Raw genomic sequence first — 13,069 nt, 5'->3', positions numbered from 1 at the left:
AAGAATGACCTTTCTCTAATTCTATGTTGTTTTGAGTCCTTGCTAGTTCCCGAAAAAACTCAGACACAAAAGGGAACCACCACCTACATCAATAGGGTTAAGGAAAGTACCTGAATGTCTTTCGGGAAACTTCTATCCCTGTCCCAAGTCCTGACTGAATGGCATTGATCAACTCATTTAAACTAGTTGGTTTTCAATTTCCTTTATTTTCCAGTTAAAAAAGGGAGAGGATATTGAAATGATTATCATTAAAATCCTCTTCAGGAACGGGGGTTTAGGTAAATGTCCTTAGGTAAAAACCTTAAAAAATGAAAGGAAAATTTTGGCATATTTTAAAAATTTTATCCTCTTTATTCATTTTCCTTTAGTGTTCAGATATGAACGAGCAGAGAGCTTGGCTTCTCTTAAGTCCTTCCATAACATTTTATCATTTCAAAACACTAAACCTAACCTAACAGAAGAGAAGTTCCGGGGGAGGAAGTCCTTCACTGGCAGCCAGCATAATTTAAGAGCTGAACTGAATGTAAAGTAGCTGCTTAAAAAGCTCAAAAATCTTCATCTTCTTTTCATAAATATGAAGATTATAATTTGGCCAAGGAAAACACTGAAAGTTACTCTTACTCTCTGATAAAAAGAGTTTGCCCAGCTAAGAAACAGGAATAAGATTAACAGAGTCTATACTTAAGAAAATAGATCTTAAGAAAAATGTTAAAGCACTCTTTAACAAATATCAAATTGAATTTCAATGAATAATTACCTGCTTCCAAGGACTGGTGTACTCTGCTTAGGCTAGTTTTCTGCAGAAAACAATAAAATTACATTTCTTTAAAAATTATCTGCAATTCAGACTTTTCATTTGCTTTCCATTTAGTATGATTGATTCATTTTTATTTACTGTATTTAACCTGTTGAGACCAGGCACAACTCTGGACTTGACAATGCCAAGCAAAGTCAAACAAAATGTGTCTGCTCTTTATTATGTTTTGTAGCTAAAACTTTTTTTAAAAAAAGCAATTAAAAATCCACAATTATTTTGTTTCCTTTTTTATATTTTTAGTTAATATGGTCTATATTCAGAGATACTTGGGTGGTAGGAAGGGAAGGAGAAAGAAAACCACCCCTAAAAGAGAAGCACATTTGTTTGGTACTTTGAACAAAAAACCAAAACACTAAAAACAGAGTTGCTTTCCATCTGTTCTAATTCCCACTTGGAAAATACTCTCCACATGCAGACACAATTAAGATTTACTCAGCAGTAATAAATACCTAAGCAGACAGATGATGTGTGTGTTCTTGTCATCTGCCTCCTGGCAAATGAAATTCAAGCACAAAGGATTCTTCAGCTACATGTTTGATCTCGCCCTTCCCAATACAAGGATGACTATAGGGATGTACGAGCTTCCCCTGAAATTTACACCACTTACTGTGAATTGTCTAATGAAATTGCCTCACACCGCTGACTTCAAGGGGGAAAAAGTTCTCTTTTGGCCATTTCTAGTTACTGATAATTCGCAAAGTGAATCTGCTTCTTGGCAAACTTTACAGATAAACTTTTCCGCAGTATTCAGCTAACATCCTAAACTACGTCTAGATTTAGATATAAATGTGTGCTTTGTTTTTCTCCTAATTTGCAACAGGAAATAGTGAGAAGCTGGCAGTTTCGCAAATGACCGTTGTGCTTACTGCTAAATTTTTTTGAATTTTAGGCAAAAGTAGATTGAGGCGAAGAAATAAACCCCAAATGTGGCACATCTACTCACTTGAAACACAACTGTTATTGGCTTCACAAAGCTTTTGCAACTATAAGGTCTTATTTTTGCTCGCCCAATCTGTCCCTGGAAAAGTAGTGTTCATTTGTAACGAGCTCTGGAGCAGGACTAAAGTCACGAGGACCTCTTAATTGTTGGTGACAACATTCAGCCTAGTCTTAGCCCACACTTTATTTTGGCCAGCTGGGTCGTAACTGCGAGAAACCCTGCCGGCCCAAAGGACTTGGCGGTTAGCTCAGTTTTCTGTTTTCTTTTTTCTCTACTCGCCACTAGGTTGCACTAGCTTAAGGATGCTGTGGAAAATATGCGTCATTTAATTTTTTTAAAAAGTAGAATCATCACGTGACGAGAGACAGACAGACAGGCAGATAGACAGACACGGGAGAAAGCCAAATCGATCGGGTTTATCCATCGAAATCCCGTTTAAACTGCCTTCCCTCAAAAGACCGAAAGAGCTGAAATGTATCAAATCCTAGTTGGCAGGTTTTTCCCCTGGTTCCACCTCACAAGCTCCTTAATTCTCCGCTTTCAGGTTCCTTTCCACTCTACAACGATGAGCCAAGGGGAACGCCTCCTTAAACTGAGGTTTTCGCCCCAAAAGCTAGGGTCGCCCCCCTGGGAAGTCCCCTATTTAGGGGTTTATCGGGAGGGGACTGAGCCTGACGAGGCTGCAGGGCCGCGAGGCCCCGCCCCCCCCGGGTTCCCAGCACGCCCCGCGCGGGGAGGACTAGGCGGCGGGGGAGGGGCGGAGGAAGGGGCGGAGCGACAGGGAGAAAAGGGCGTCGGTTTTGCGACAGGGGCGGTTCGGTGCGGAAGCGGAAGTGGAGGGTGCGCTTGGCGGCGGCGGCGGGAGCTGCGGAGTCGGGAATCAAAACAAAGGGCCTGGGGGGGGGCGGGGGAAAGGCGGTGGGCCGGAATGTGAGCGGTGGTGGAGCTGTCGGCTGAGGTGAGTGAGCTGGCGGTGCTGGGAACTAGTTCCTGATGGGCCCACTGCTCTGGGGCCACCAGACTGGAGGGGTGACAGTGTCCCCCCCCACCCCCGTTACCTTCCCCATTGCTGGCCGAGGTGGTGGAAGTTGGCTAGTCCTAGGGGAAGGACTCGGACCCACCAGTCAGGCCCCCGCTGAAGGTTTGGGTTGTCTCCCTTTCACGTCCGTTCACGGCTGTCATTGCATTGCCGCTACTGCCTTTTTGGGGTGTTCGGCTTTCCTCCCGCATCTGTCTCCCTGCTCCCTATGGGGCCCTCCAGGTGTGGAGAGCAGCCTTTCCGAAAAGTGCGCCCGGAAAGACCGGGCGGGTGTTTTCTCAAACCCCCTGAGAGTTTTGCATCAGTTTTTCAGCTTTCTCTAGGGTGTAGCCTCTGGTTTGACAGATAATGTTGAGTTTTCTTAGGGCTCGAGCCACTCCCACTACTAATAGTAACGCGACACCGTGATACACCTTTTAGAGTCTCTCAAGCACCTTTTTGGTATTACCAAGAGCTTTCCAGTTACATTTGTATCTTTTGGATTTCTCAATATCTCTGACCAGTAAATACTGTTTTGCATTCAGGGAAATTGAAAACTAATTGAAACGGTTTTCCTAGACATTTATCGAACTCTTCATTCGTTCAATTGACATGTACCAGGCACTGTGCTAGATGCAGGAGATACAAAACTAAGAAAACATGATCTGTGCTATCATGAAGTGTATATTTAAGTGGAGGAGACAAAAAGAAAAAGCAAATAAGGTAATTTTAGATAGAAGAACTATATGGGGTAAAAAATGGTAATATGATGGGATGGTGTGGTGGTCAAGGACTAGATTGGGTATTAAGAGAAGGCCACTGCTAAAGTTTCTACTTTGATCAATTCATGGAGTCAAACAACAGCTCTGTGAAGTTGCTACTGTTATTATCAGGCCCATTCTACAAGTGGGGTCTTAGGTTCACAGAGGTTGTGAGTTGTCCAAAGCTGCACAGATAGGAAGCAGCAGAATTGAGGATTAGTACGCAGATAGTCTGACTTCAGAGTCTGTGCTCTCAACCACTATCTGAATTGCTCAAAGACTCGGAGGGATAATAGCAGAATTGAGATTTCCACTCAAATCAAATAGAATTTGCTTCAGCTACTTAAATTCCTTAGTGGCATTCCTAGGAATATTGGAGGAAATTCCTGGGTGCAGGCCAGAAATTTGTTACTGTGTTGAGCAATAGTGAAGGCACCCTGATGTGATAGAAAGAGGTTGACAAGCCCACTTTCTATTTGTGTGATCTTGAGAAAGTTACAAAATTTCCTTAAACTTGTCTCCTTCTCTGTAATATAAGGCCAATTTCTCCCTTGTCTATCTCACAGATATACCGTGGGAGGGGAAAAATTACATAAATGGATCTCATTATCTGATTGTTTTCATCATTGTATCTCTTTGCCAAGCATAGGCCTGCTACATAGGAGGTAATAAGTAAATATTTGGTGACTTTAGAAATAATGTTAAGTAAAAATGGTTAATAAATTGTATTGTACTCTACCTGTCAACTCACTTTCAGGATTGGCCTTGAGGTTTGCGGGAGCATGTCGAAGTCGTGTATGTCATGAACATCACAATTTCTCATGATCTAGGAGAGATAGTGGGGAGATATAAGACCTGTATTTAATAGGAAAAGCAAGTACAATAATTTACTAGCATATACTAGGTAAACAGCTTTATTCATTCCCTTATCCAACAAATATTTACTTAGTATATACTAAGTAGCCAGGCCCTGTGCTTGGCATAGGTGACACAATAGTGAAAACAAAAAGATGGGCTCCTTTATCTAATTGTTTTCCCTCTCAATCCTGTGAGGTGGGCATGGGAGAAATTAGCCACGCTTTACAGAGGAAGAAGCCAAAATTTAATAGGAAAAGCAAAAGAAGTTTTGTAGCTTCAACATAAAATTCCCAATAGTAAATATTTTAGGCTTTGTGGGCCATAAAGTCTCAGTTGCAAATACTCAACTCTGCAAAAATGAACTATAGTGTAAAAATGAACCATAGATAATACTTACAACAAACGAGTATGGCCACGTCTTGATAAAGGTATTTATAGACACTGAAATTTGAATTTCATACAATTTTATGTCATAAAACATTATTTTGATTTTTTTCTAAGACTTTAAAAACGTAAAATATATTCTTAGTTCAAGGGCCATTTAAATGCAAGCAGTGGGCTGGTTTTGGCTGGCAGGCTATAGTTCACCCATCCCTGCTTTATGTGATCAGCTGTCCTATACCTTAGAAACAGTACTTGTATAGTCATCTCGTCCCTCACCATACTATGTAGATGTTAAAATGCTTGAAAAGAGCATCTTATCAGAGAGATAACTAAAAGGGAATTCTTTTCTATATGACTAGATTAAATTTCTGAAAGATAAATTAATAACCTTAAAATGGTCACTGTAGGTAAGGGTAGGTGGTTGTTGGGGTATGATGGCGAGGACTTGGGAATGAGATTCAGTTGTCCTTACCATTGGCAGGCTGCCTTCAGGCCCAATGGCTATTATTGATTTGATCTGCTTTTATTCTACTGTTTAAGTGTTGTTGCCCTGGAGTAGATATAACAGTTGTGACTTGATATTTCTGTTAAGATTTTTGGTGGTATACTAGATTGAACTTTAATAATGACTAAACTAAGAAATTGGTTCGATTTGTTCTATAGCAGAATCGAATTCAAAGTCCACGGAGGTCACTTAATTTGGACCTTACATACTCATATCAAACACAGTAGGATAAGTTGCTTTTAAATCAATTTCAAAATCTTATGTAACTGGTAATGAGGACATGTGGTGGTTCTTTTACTAAAATTACATGCTCTTTGCTGTTAACTTTTTGATTCTCACAAACAATCTTCAGGGAGAGTCGAGAATTAAGAAAACCTATAGTCTCACATTTGAATAGTAAAATTTGTACTTATGCATATAAATAACATTGAAATCTCATTCTTAACAGGGTGGAAGAATGAAAGAAAAGAAAGATGAAAGAATGTTGAACCACTTCGTGTGGCTGTATGATGGAAGGAAACAGAACTGAGAACTCCAGCAGTAGAACACTTGGATGGCTTCAACAAGATAATGACGCTAAGCCATGGCTTTGGAAATTCTCTAATTGCTTTTCTCGTCCTGAGCAGACATTGCCACTTAGTCCCCAAACGGTAACTGTGTGCAAGACTAAGGACACAGCAATTTCCTAAGGCAAATAGATGAGAGGTCCACTTGGTCTGGGGCGGTCTCCCTCCTTGGACTTGGAGTTTGTGCTAAGTTTCCCCTTGTATCTTGCTTATATTACTCCTTGTAGCACATTATTGTAATTCCTTACACAATGAGAGCATAATTTTTTAACTACTGCACTTTGATGTTTTAAATATTTAATGTTAACATCTTGAGAAGATTCGTTTCTCAAAGTCACAGATTCCAAAGATAAAATCCACATTATAGAATAAAATCAGAGGACAATATAAAATAGATTTTATTTTACTGTGGCCTTCTGAGTCTTATGACATCAGTAATTTGGGTCATTTCAGAAATGTTTTACTTTAGGGGCAAGTGACAGCATTGGCAGCTCAAGCAGGGCTTCCTGGGAGGGCAGATCTGGCTCTCAAGTAGTCAAATGATACAGAATTGTGCTGACAACTTTACAGATCCAGAAACTTGATTTTTGTCAGTGGCATCCAGAATTAAGTATGTTCAAGGGGACCAGCTCACAATAAACCTGCCCATAAGAGCCAGGTATCTATAAATCAGAATGCCAGTCATTTCCAGCCTGAACTGTAATTACGGAGGGAGCAGAACACACTGCTTGTTGGATGATCAGCCCATGGCTGTTGCCTCCCTTTTAGGAAAGTCTAACTGAAAATCCAGATTTCTCCCAGATGAGTATAGAATCACAGCAAAAGGAGTGAAATCATGGCAGTCGTATGGACTCTTCTTTGCTCCGAGGGGTGAGCATGTCTCGATCCCTGTAAGGGCTTAATAGTGCCTGCCATCAGCCCATACAGGCTCTTGATCAGTTAGATCTCCCTTCAGTGGCCAGCTGCTCTGCTGTGTGTGCACGATCTCATTTTGTCCTCTTAATAACTGTAGGAGGTATATCTCATTGTTCAATATCAATTGAAGGATGAGGAAACGGAAGTAACTTATCCAAGGTCATAAAACTGTTAAGTATCCCATGCAAACCCAGGCCTCTGACATCAATGCCATGCCATAACCTTTGTAAATATACTGACTTCCCGTGTCTATTTTAGAAGCATGTGACAAACTATTTCTCTTGTACCTTTTCCCAGGTAGTTTTCTAATTACTGTAATGCTTTTCACTGGCTACAGAATAATTGTTGGCATTATGGCTTTAGGTCATGATATCCTAGGGTTTGCTAAGTGTCATCAGTAATGCATTTACCGACCTTCGCACAGATGGGCTACTTGGGCAGATGGCTGAGCTCATCCATAATGTTTGGAATCTGCTTCTCTGGAGGACCTTACTAAAACTCCTTATGATCTGACTGTAAGAACTATTAAGTATTTTCCTCAAAGCACTTTGCTCGTCAGCCGTCTTTATTGAATGCTGTTTGTGACTGTGTTGTTTTCATACCACCTATTTTGTCTTCAGAAGATGCTGTGAGGCAAGGGGAAGTTATCAAAGGGAAGTAACGGAGACGTAGATGGTTAACTGGGCTTGCTGAAGACACTTCCCCCAGTCTCTTAAAACTCAGGAAGAGTGCAGTCTTAATTTTAGTCTGTTTCCATGTTCACCCTCTGCAGACCTCTCTGAAGAATGCCCCTGGTTTTAGCTGCCATTCCATTTTGTTTGGTCATGATCGAGTGGTGTAAACAGGATTAAACACTGTCTCCATGGTTGAATGCAGTGAGATGTAACCAGAAATCACTGGCCTCATAAAATTAACTTGTATTCTGATTTTCTTTTCTCAGAAAGAGTACATGGAGAACAAGAAAGTTGCTGTGGAATTAAAGGATGTACCATCTCCCCTTCATGCTGGCTCTAAACTTTTTCCTGCAGTCCCACTTCCAGATATTCATTCTCTTCAGCAACCTAAAATACAGCTTTCAGCTGTCCCCAAAGTAAGCTGCTGTGCTCATTGCACTAATGAACCCTCCACTTCACCAATGCATTTTGGTGGTGGCGGTGGCGGTGGCGGTGGCGGAGGTGCTGGTAGCTTGATTCACACGGGCACACTGTTAGACTCGCAAAGCACCAGGACAATCACGTGTCAGGTAGGGTCAGGGTTTGCTTTCCAGTCTGCATCTTCACTCCAGAATGCCTCAGCTAGGAACAATTTGGCCGGCATTGCAAGTGACTTTCCCAGCATGTGTCTAGAAAGTAATGTATCTTCCCGCCAACACCTGCCCTGTTGTGGAAAGCTCCATTTCCAGTCATGCAACGGTAACATGCACACGCTGCATCAGTTCCCGGCTCTCCAGGGCTGCACCTCCGCTGGCTATTTCCCCTGTTCTGATTTCACAAGTGGGGCTCCAGGGCATTTGGAAGAGCACATTTCACAGTCGGAGCTAACGCCTCACTTGTGCACCAACTCTTTGCACCTAAATGTGGTCCCTCCGGTGTGTTTGAAGGGCTCCCTTTACTGCGAAGACTGTCTAAACAAGGTTCGTATCTTTTTATTTGGTATGTTGGGTGCAGCTGAGCTTTGAGGAGTGACTTTTGAGAAGTGACTATATCTTGAAAATCCTTGGTTGTGCATGGGGTTTTGAAGCTCCTTCCACGATGTAGCTTTCTCCCCGTCAGCATAACTGCTGGTGGCCTGAAAGAACCAAAGGGTAAAATGGGAGGGACCATTCAGAAAAGGACAGTGATTGTTACGTAGTTTATGCTTTTTGGGCCTCTTGCAATAAATCTGTTGCTTCCATGTGAACCTAGCTCGGCCAAGCCTCGTGTTCTGTTTTTGCTTCAAAGGCTAGAGCACAGTCGTGATTTCTTATAACTAACATACACTTTATACATGGACCCATTCATGTCATATAGCTAACTGCATGTTGTCCTTTTGTAATAATTTGAGGAACTTAAATCGTGGCCTCAGTCACACCTGTGTTTAAGTGAAGACTTTAAATCCCTTTATGTAAAGTATGTCTGAGGTCTCCATTGCAGCAGACACATGCCCCAGAATGTAAAGGTCCGATCATGTGGCTGTCTTTCCTGATCACTTCAAGTCATTTCTTGAAGTGAATTTATGAATCGATAACTAACAGTTCTGTGAAAGATGATTTGAAAAGACATTTTATCAGAGGTTAGCAGGTAGAAAAGAGAAACACTTAGAATGTGTTTTCAGTTGTATGTAATTCTAGATTCTGAAATGATGTATCTGAACTTCCTTTTTTAAAAAAAATTTTAAAACAGCCGGCAAGAAATAGTGTTATTGCTGCTGCTAAAGTCTGGCCAAATATACCACCTCCAAATACCCAGACCGCACCTGTTACTATTCCTCTGTGTAATGGCTGTGGAACCAAAGGAACGGGGACGGAGACCACGTTGTTACTGGCGACCGGTCTAGGGAAAGCTGCTGCAAAATTTGGTAAATGACAGTACAGTATAAAATGTGCATATTTGAAGTTTTCTATTCAGTAGTGTTCCGTCAGTTGAATATCTGATACGAACTGCACCTAATCACCTTTTAAAGATTTCTTATGGTTCTAAAGCTACTGTGTATGTGAGTCTCTACTTCCATCTCTTGGTAAAAATCCTTTTATTTTTACAGACAACTCATTTGCCCTTTCTGTTGGGCTGAGGCTATTTGAGATCCGAAGCTGTGTATAAAAAATGGGAGTATATTAGGAGAAATAGTGCCAGGTGGGACTTGGTGTCAACTTAGGGTGATAATCACACTCGTTAATCACATAATCACACTTGTGTACTCCCTAAAGGACTTAGTATCTAGAAAGATTTGGTAATGGCTAGTGAAAAATATTTGAAAACCTAAGATTATTTCCCTTAAAATAGTTAATGTGATATTTTCTTTTGAAAACATTTAAAAATTAAATCTGATGTTAACACAGTACTAAAATCATTTAAGATGATGGACAGTAAGAACTTTACCTTTCATTGCCTCTGTATTGCCCTAAAGGACTTAGTATCTAGAAAGATTTGGTAATGGCTAGTGAAAAATATTTGAAAACCTAAGATTATTTCCCTTAAAATAGTTAATGTGATATTTTCTTTTGAAAACATTTAAAAATTAAATCTGATGTTAACACAGTACTAAAATCATTTAAGATGATGGACAGTAAGAACTTTACCTTTCATTGCCTCTTTATTCTTACATACTGAGTAGGTAGACAAGCATGGGTGGAGCGTGAAAACCAGTTCCCAGAGCTACAGCATCCATTCACCTCTGTGCTAGTGTTCAGAGACGCACAGCTGATCAGCATGAGGGTGGCTCATGCTTTGCGATGGATGTATTGTGAGCTTAAAGTAACCTGACCTTTAGGTTTGTTCTCTCCTAAAAAAGATAGAACTATTTACTGGAGAGACTGTGGCAACTTGGGGGTTGTTATTAGGTCAGCCAGTGAGGTTGATATTCTTAAAATCCATCAACAGTTTCATTTTTCTGCCACTAAGAATGATAGGTAGCTACCTATTTTATTTTTATTTGCCATGTCTTTTTCACTATGCCTGATCGAAAGTGTTAACATTCCTTAAGGGTCACCGGAAGTCGCGCTAGCTGGACAGGTGCTAGAAAACTTACCCCCCATTGGAGTTTTTTGGGATATTGAAAACTGCTCAGTTCCTTCAGGCCGCTCAGCGACTGCTGTTGTACAGAGGATCCGTGAGAAGTTTTTCAAAGGCCACAGGGAAGCAGAATTCATCTGTGTGTGTGACATCAGTAAAGAAAACAAAGAAGTTATTCAAGAGCTCAATAATTGTCAGGTAAAAAAAAAGAATTTTAACCTATTATGATAGAATAAGCTGTGATTTTTTTTTAAAACATAATTTCAATTAAAAATTTGTTTAACAATATGCATTTGTGCTGTTTGCAAATAAAGGAAATTAGCAAAAGATTATTTCTAAAGCACAGTAAATTCACAGTGCCATCAACAGATTCTGCCACTTTAAGTGAAATGATATATAATGAAAGCCGTTTTATCATAGGCTAATTGATATAAACAAGTTAGGTTCCTCTGAATGAAATGACATTATTCGAGGCCTGCTGTACTAAGAACCATTTAATTTTGTCTGATTTTTAATAACGATGCTTATTTGTGATAGTACCAATCCCATATAATAATTACATATGTATCATTTCCTTTGATTTTCAAGGCTCAGAGGATTTATTATTTGAAATTTATAAATGAAACAGGCCCCCCAAGTGGTTAAGCAATTTTTTTAAGATCACATGTCCAGTAAGTGAATGAGCTAAGATTTAAATCCAGATTTACCCCAAAATCTGTTCTCTTAAACTGGAAATAGGATTTAGTTCTTTTGACTCTTAGTTTCATTGATATGTCATATTGCTGCCTAAAATTATGTTTATATTCTTTATAGAACCTAATAAATTCTGTTGTGTATTGTATGCACCTCTCAAAACCAACCTTTTCTTACATGTGAACCTGATAGTTTTAACAGGAATAAACATGTTAGCTCCCTAAGGTGCAGATGCCTCTCCTCTCCCACCACCTAACCCCAGATCCTGAAGGCACAGACGGTGTATATAGCACAGACAAAGAACATCAAGTACAGCCCCAAATCTTATCTTAATCATGTATCAGATATCTGCCACTCCCAAATTGTTGTCAAAAGCTACTCATGAGAGCTCATTTAACTATAAATTTCACTTCCTTTTCTCTGCATATTTTCTGAAAGGGGGTGGATGAAGCAAAAGGAGAAAGAGATGAAAGCTGGGATAATAATGGAACCAATTAATTCATATGGAGAACCAAATTTGAAATTATGGAAATGTGGTTGTAATTTTTTTTCCGTTCCTAAGTTGCAATCATAATAGTTTCTTCCCTCAAGGACAGTTTATTAAGATGTGAGCAGAATGTGTAGTGATTTTCTCACTCAGCCTTTGCTCATTTGTCTTTATCATAAATTAATGCAGGTAACTGTTGCCCACATCAATGCTACTGCAAAGAATGCTGCTGATGATAAACTCCGCCAGAGTCTCCGAAGGTTTGCAAATACGCACACTGCTCCAGCCACTGTGGTTCTTGTGTCAAGTAAGTATGAAAACCTGTGCTCGTTTCACCTAGACTCACAGTGGGAATTATTATAGAAGCCAAAAGATGTTAAAGTAAAACGTAGGTTTGTGCTCTCCTAAAAAAGATAGAACTATTTACTGGAGAGACTGTGGCAACTTGGGGGTTGTTATTAGGTCAGCCAGTGAGGTTGATATTCTTAAAATCCATCAACAGTTTCATTTTTCTGCCACTAAGAATGATAGGTAGCTACCTATTTTATTTTTATTTGCCATGTCTTTTTCACTATGCCTGATCGAAAGTGTTAACATTCCTTAAGGGTCACCGGAAGTCGCGCTAGCTGGACAGGTGCTAGAAAACTTACCCCCCATTGGAGTTTTTTGGGATATTGAAAACTGCTCAGTTCCTTCAGGCCGCTCAGCGACTGCTGTTGTACAGAGGATCCGTGAGAAGTTTTTCAAAGGCCACAGGGAAGCAGAATTCATCTGTGTGTGTGACATCAGTAAAGAAAACAAAGAAGTTATTCAAGAGCTCAATAATTGTCAGGTAAAAAAAAAAGAATTTTAACCTATTATGATAGAATAAGCACCTGTGATTTTTTAAAACATAATTTCAATTAAAAATTTGTTTAACAATATGCATTTGTGCTGTTTGCAAATAAAGGAAATTAGCAAAAGATTATTTCTAAAGCACAGTAAATTCAGTGCCATCAACAGATTCTGCCACTTTAAGTGCAATGATATATAATGAAAGCCGTTTTATCATAGGCTAATTGATATAAACAAGTTAGGTTCCTCTGAATGAAATGACATTATTCAAGGCCTGCTGTACTAAGAACCATTTAATTTTGTCTAATTTTTAATAATGATGCTTATTTGTGATAGTACCAATCCCATATAATAATTACATATGTATCATTTCCTTTGATTTTCAAGGCTCAGAGGATTTATTATTTGAAATTTATAAATGAAACAGGCCCCCCAAGTGGTTAAGCAATTTTTTTAAGATCACATGTCCAGTAAGTGAATGAGCTAAGATTTAAATCCAGATTTACCCCAAAATCTGTTCTCTTAAACTGGAAATAGGATTTAGTTCTTTTGACTCTTAGTTTCATTGATATGTCATATTG

The 13,069-nt window shown here is 39.7% G+C and overlaps 1 protein-coding gene across 1 annotated transcript in view; it reads left to right on the top strand.

Annotated features, from left to right (window-relative positions):
- Positions 1 to 2,591: 2,591 nt before the first annotated feature.
- Positions 2,592 to 13,069, top strand: part of MARF1 (meiosis regulator and mRNA stability factor 1) — a 36,897-nt gene continuing 26,419 nt past the window's right edge. Inside the window, exons 1-6 of the mRNA XM_006910903.3 lie at positions 2,592 to 2,715; positions 5,732 to 5,933; positions 7,705 to 8,397; positions 9,146 to 9,320; positions 10,446 to 10,672; positions 11,844 to 11,961. Of these exons, the coding sequence (XP_006910965.1) occupies positions 5,790 to 5,933; positions 7,705 to 8,397; positions 9,146 to 9,320; positions 10,446 to 10,672; positions 11,844 to 11,961 (1,357 nt within the window). The 5' untranslated portion in view covers positions 2,592 to 2,715; positions 5,732 to 5,789. The remainder of the gene's footprint in view (positions 2,716 to 5,731; positions 5,934 to 7,704; positions 8,398 to 9,145; positions 9,321 to 10,445; positions 10,673 to 11,843; positions 11,962 to 13,069) is intronic.

The sequence above is a fragment of the Pteropus alecto genome, unplaced genomic scaffold (genome assembly GCF_000325575.1).
Source record: "Pteropus alecto unplaced genomic scaffold, ASM32557v1 scaffold34, whole genome shotgun sequence".
Classification (NCBI taxonomy): Eukaryota; Metazoa; Chordata; class Mammalia; order Chiroptera; family Pteropodidae; genus Pteropus; species Pteropus alecto.
The sequence above is the reverse complement of the archived record's forward strand: the minus strand, read 5'-3'. Positions and strand labels throughout refer to the sequence as shown.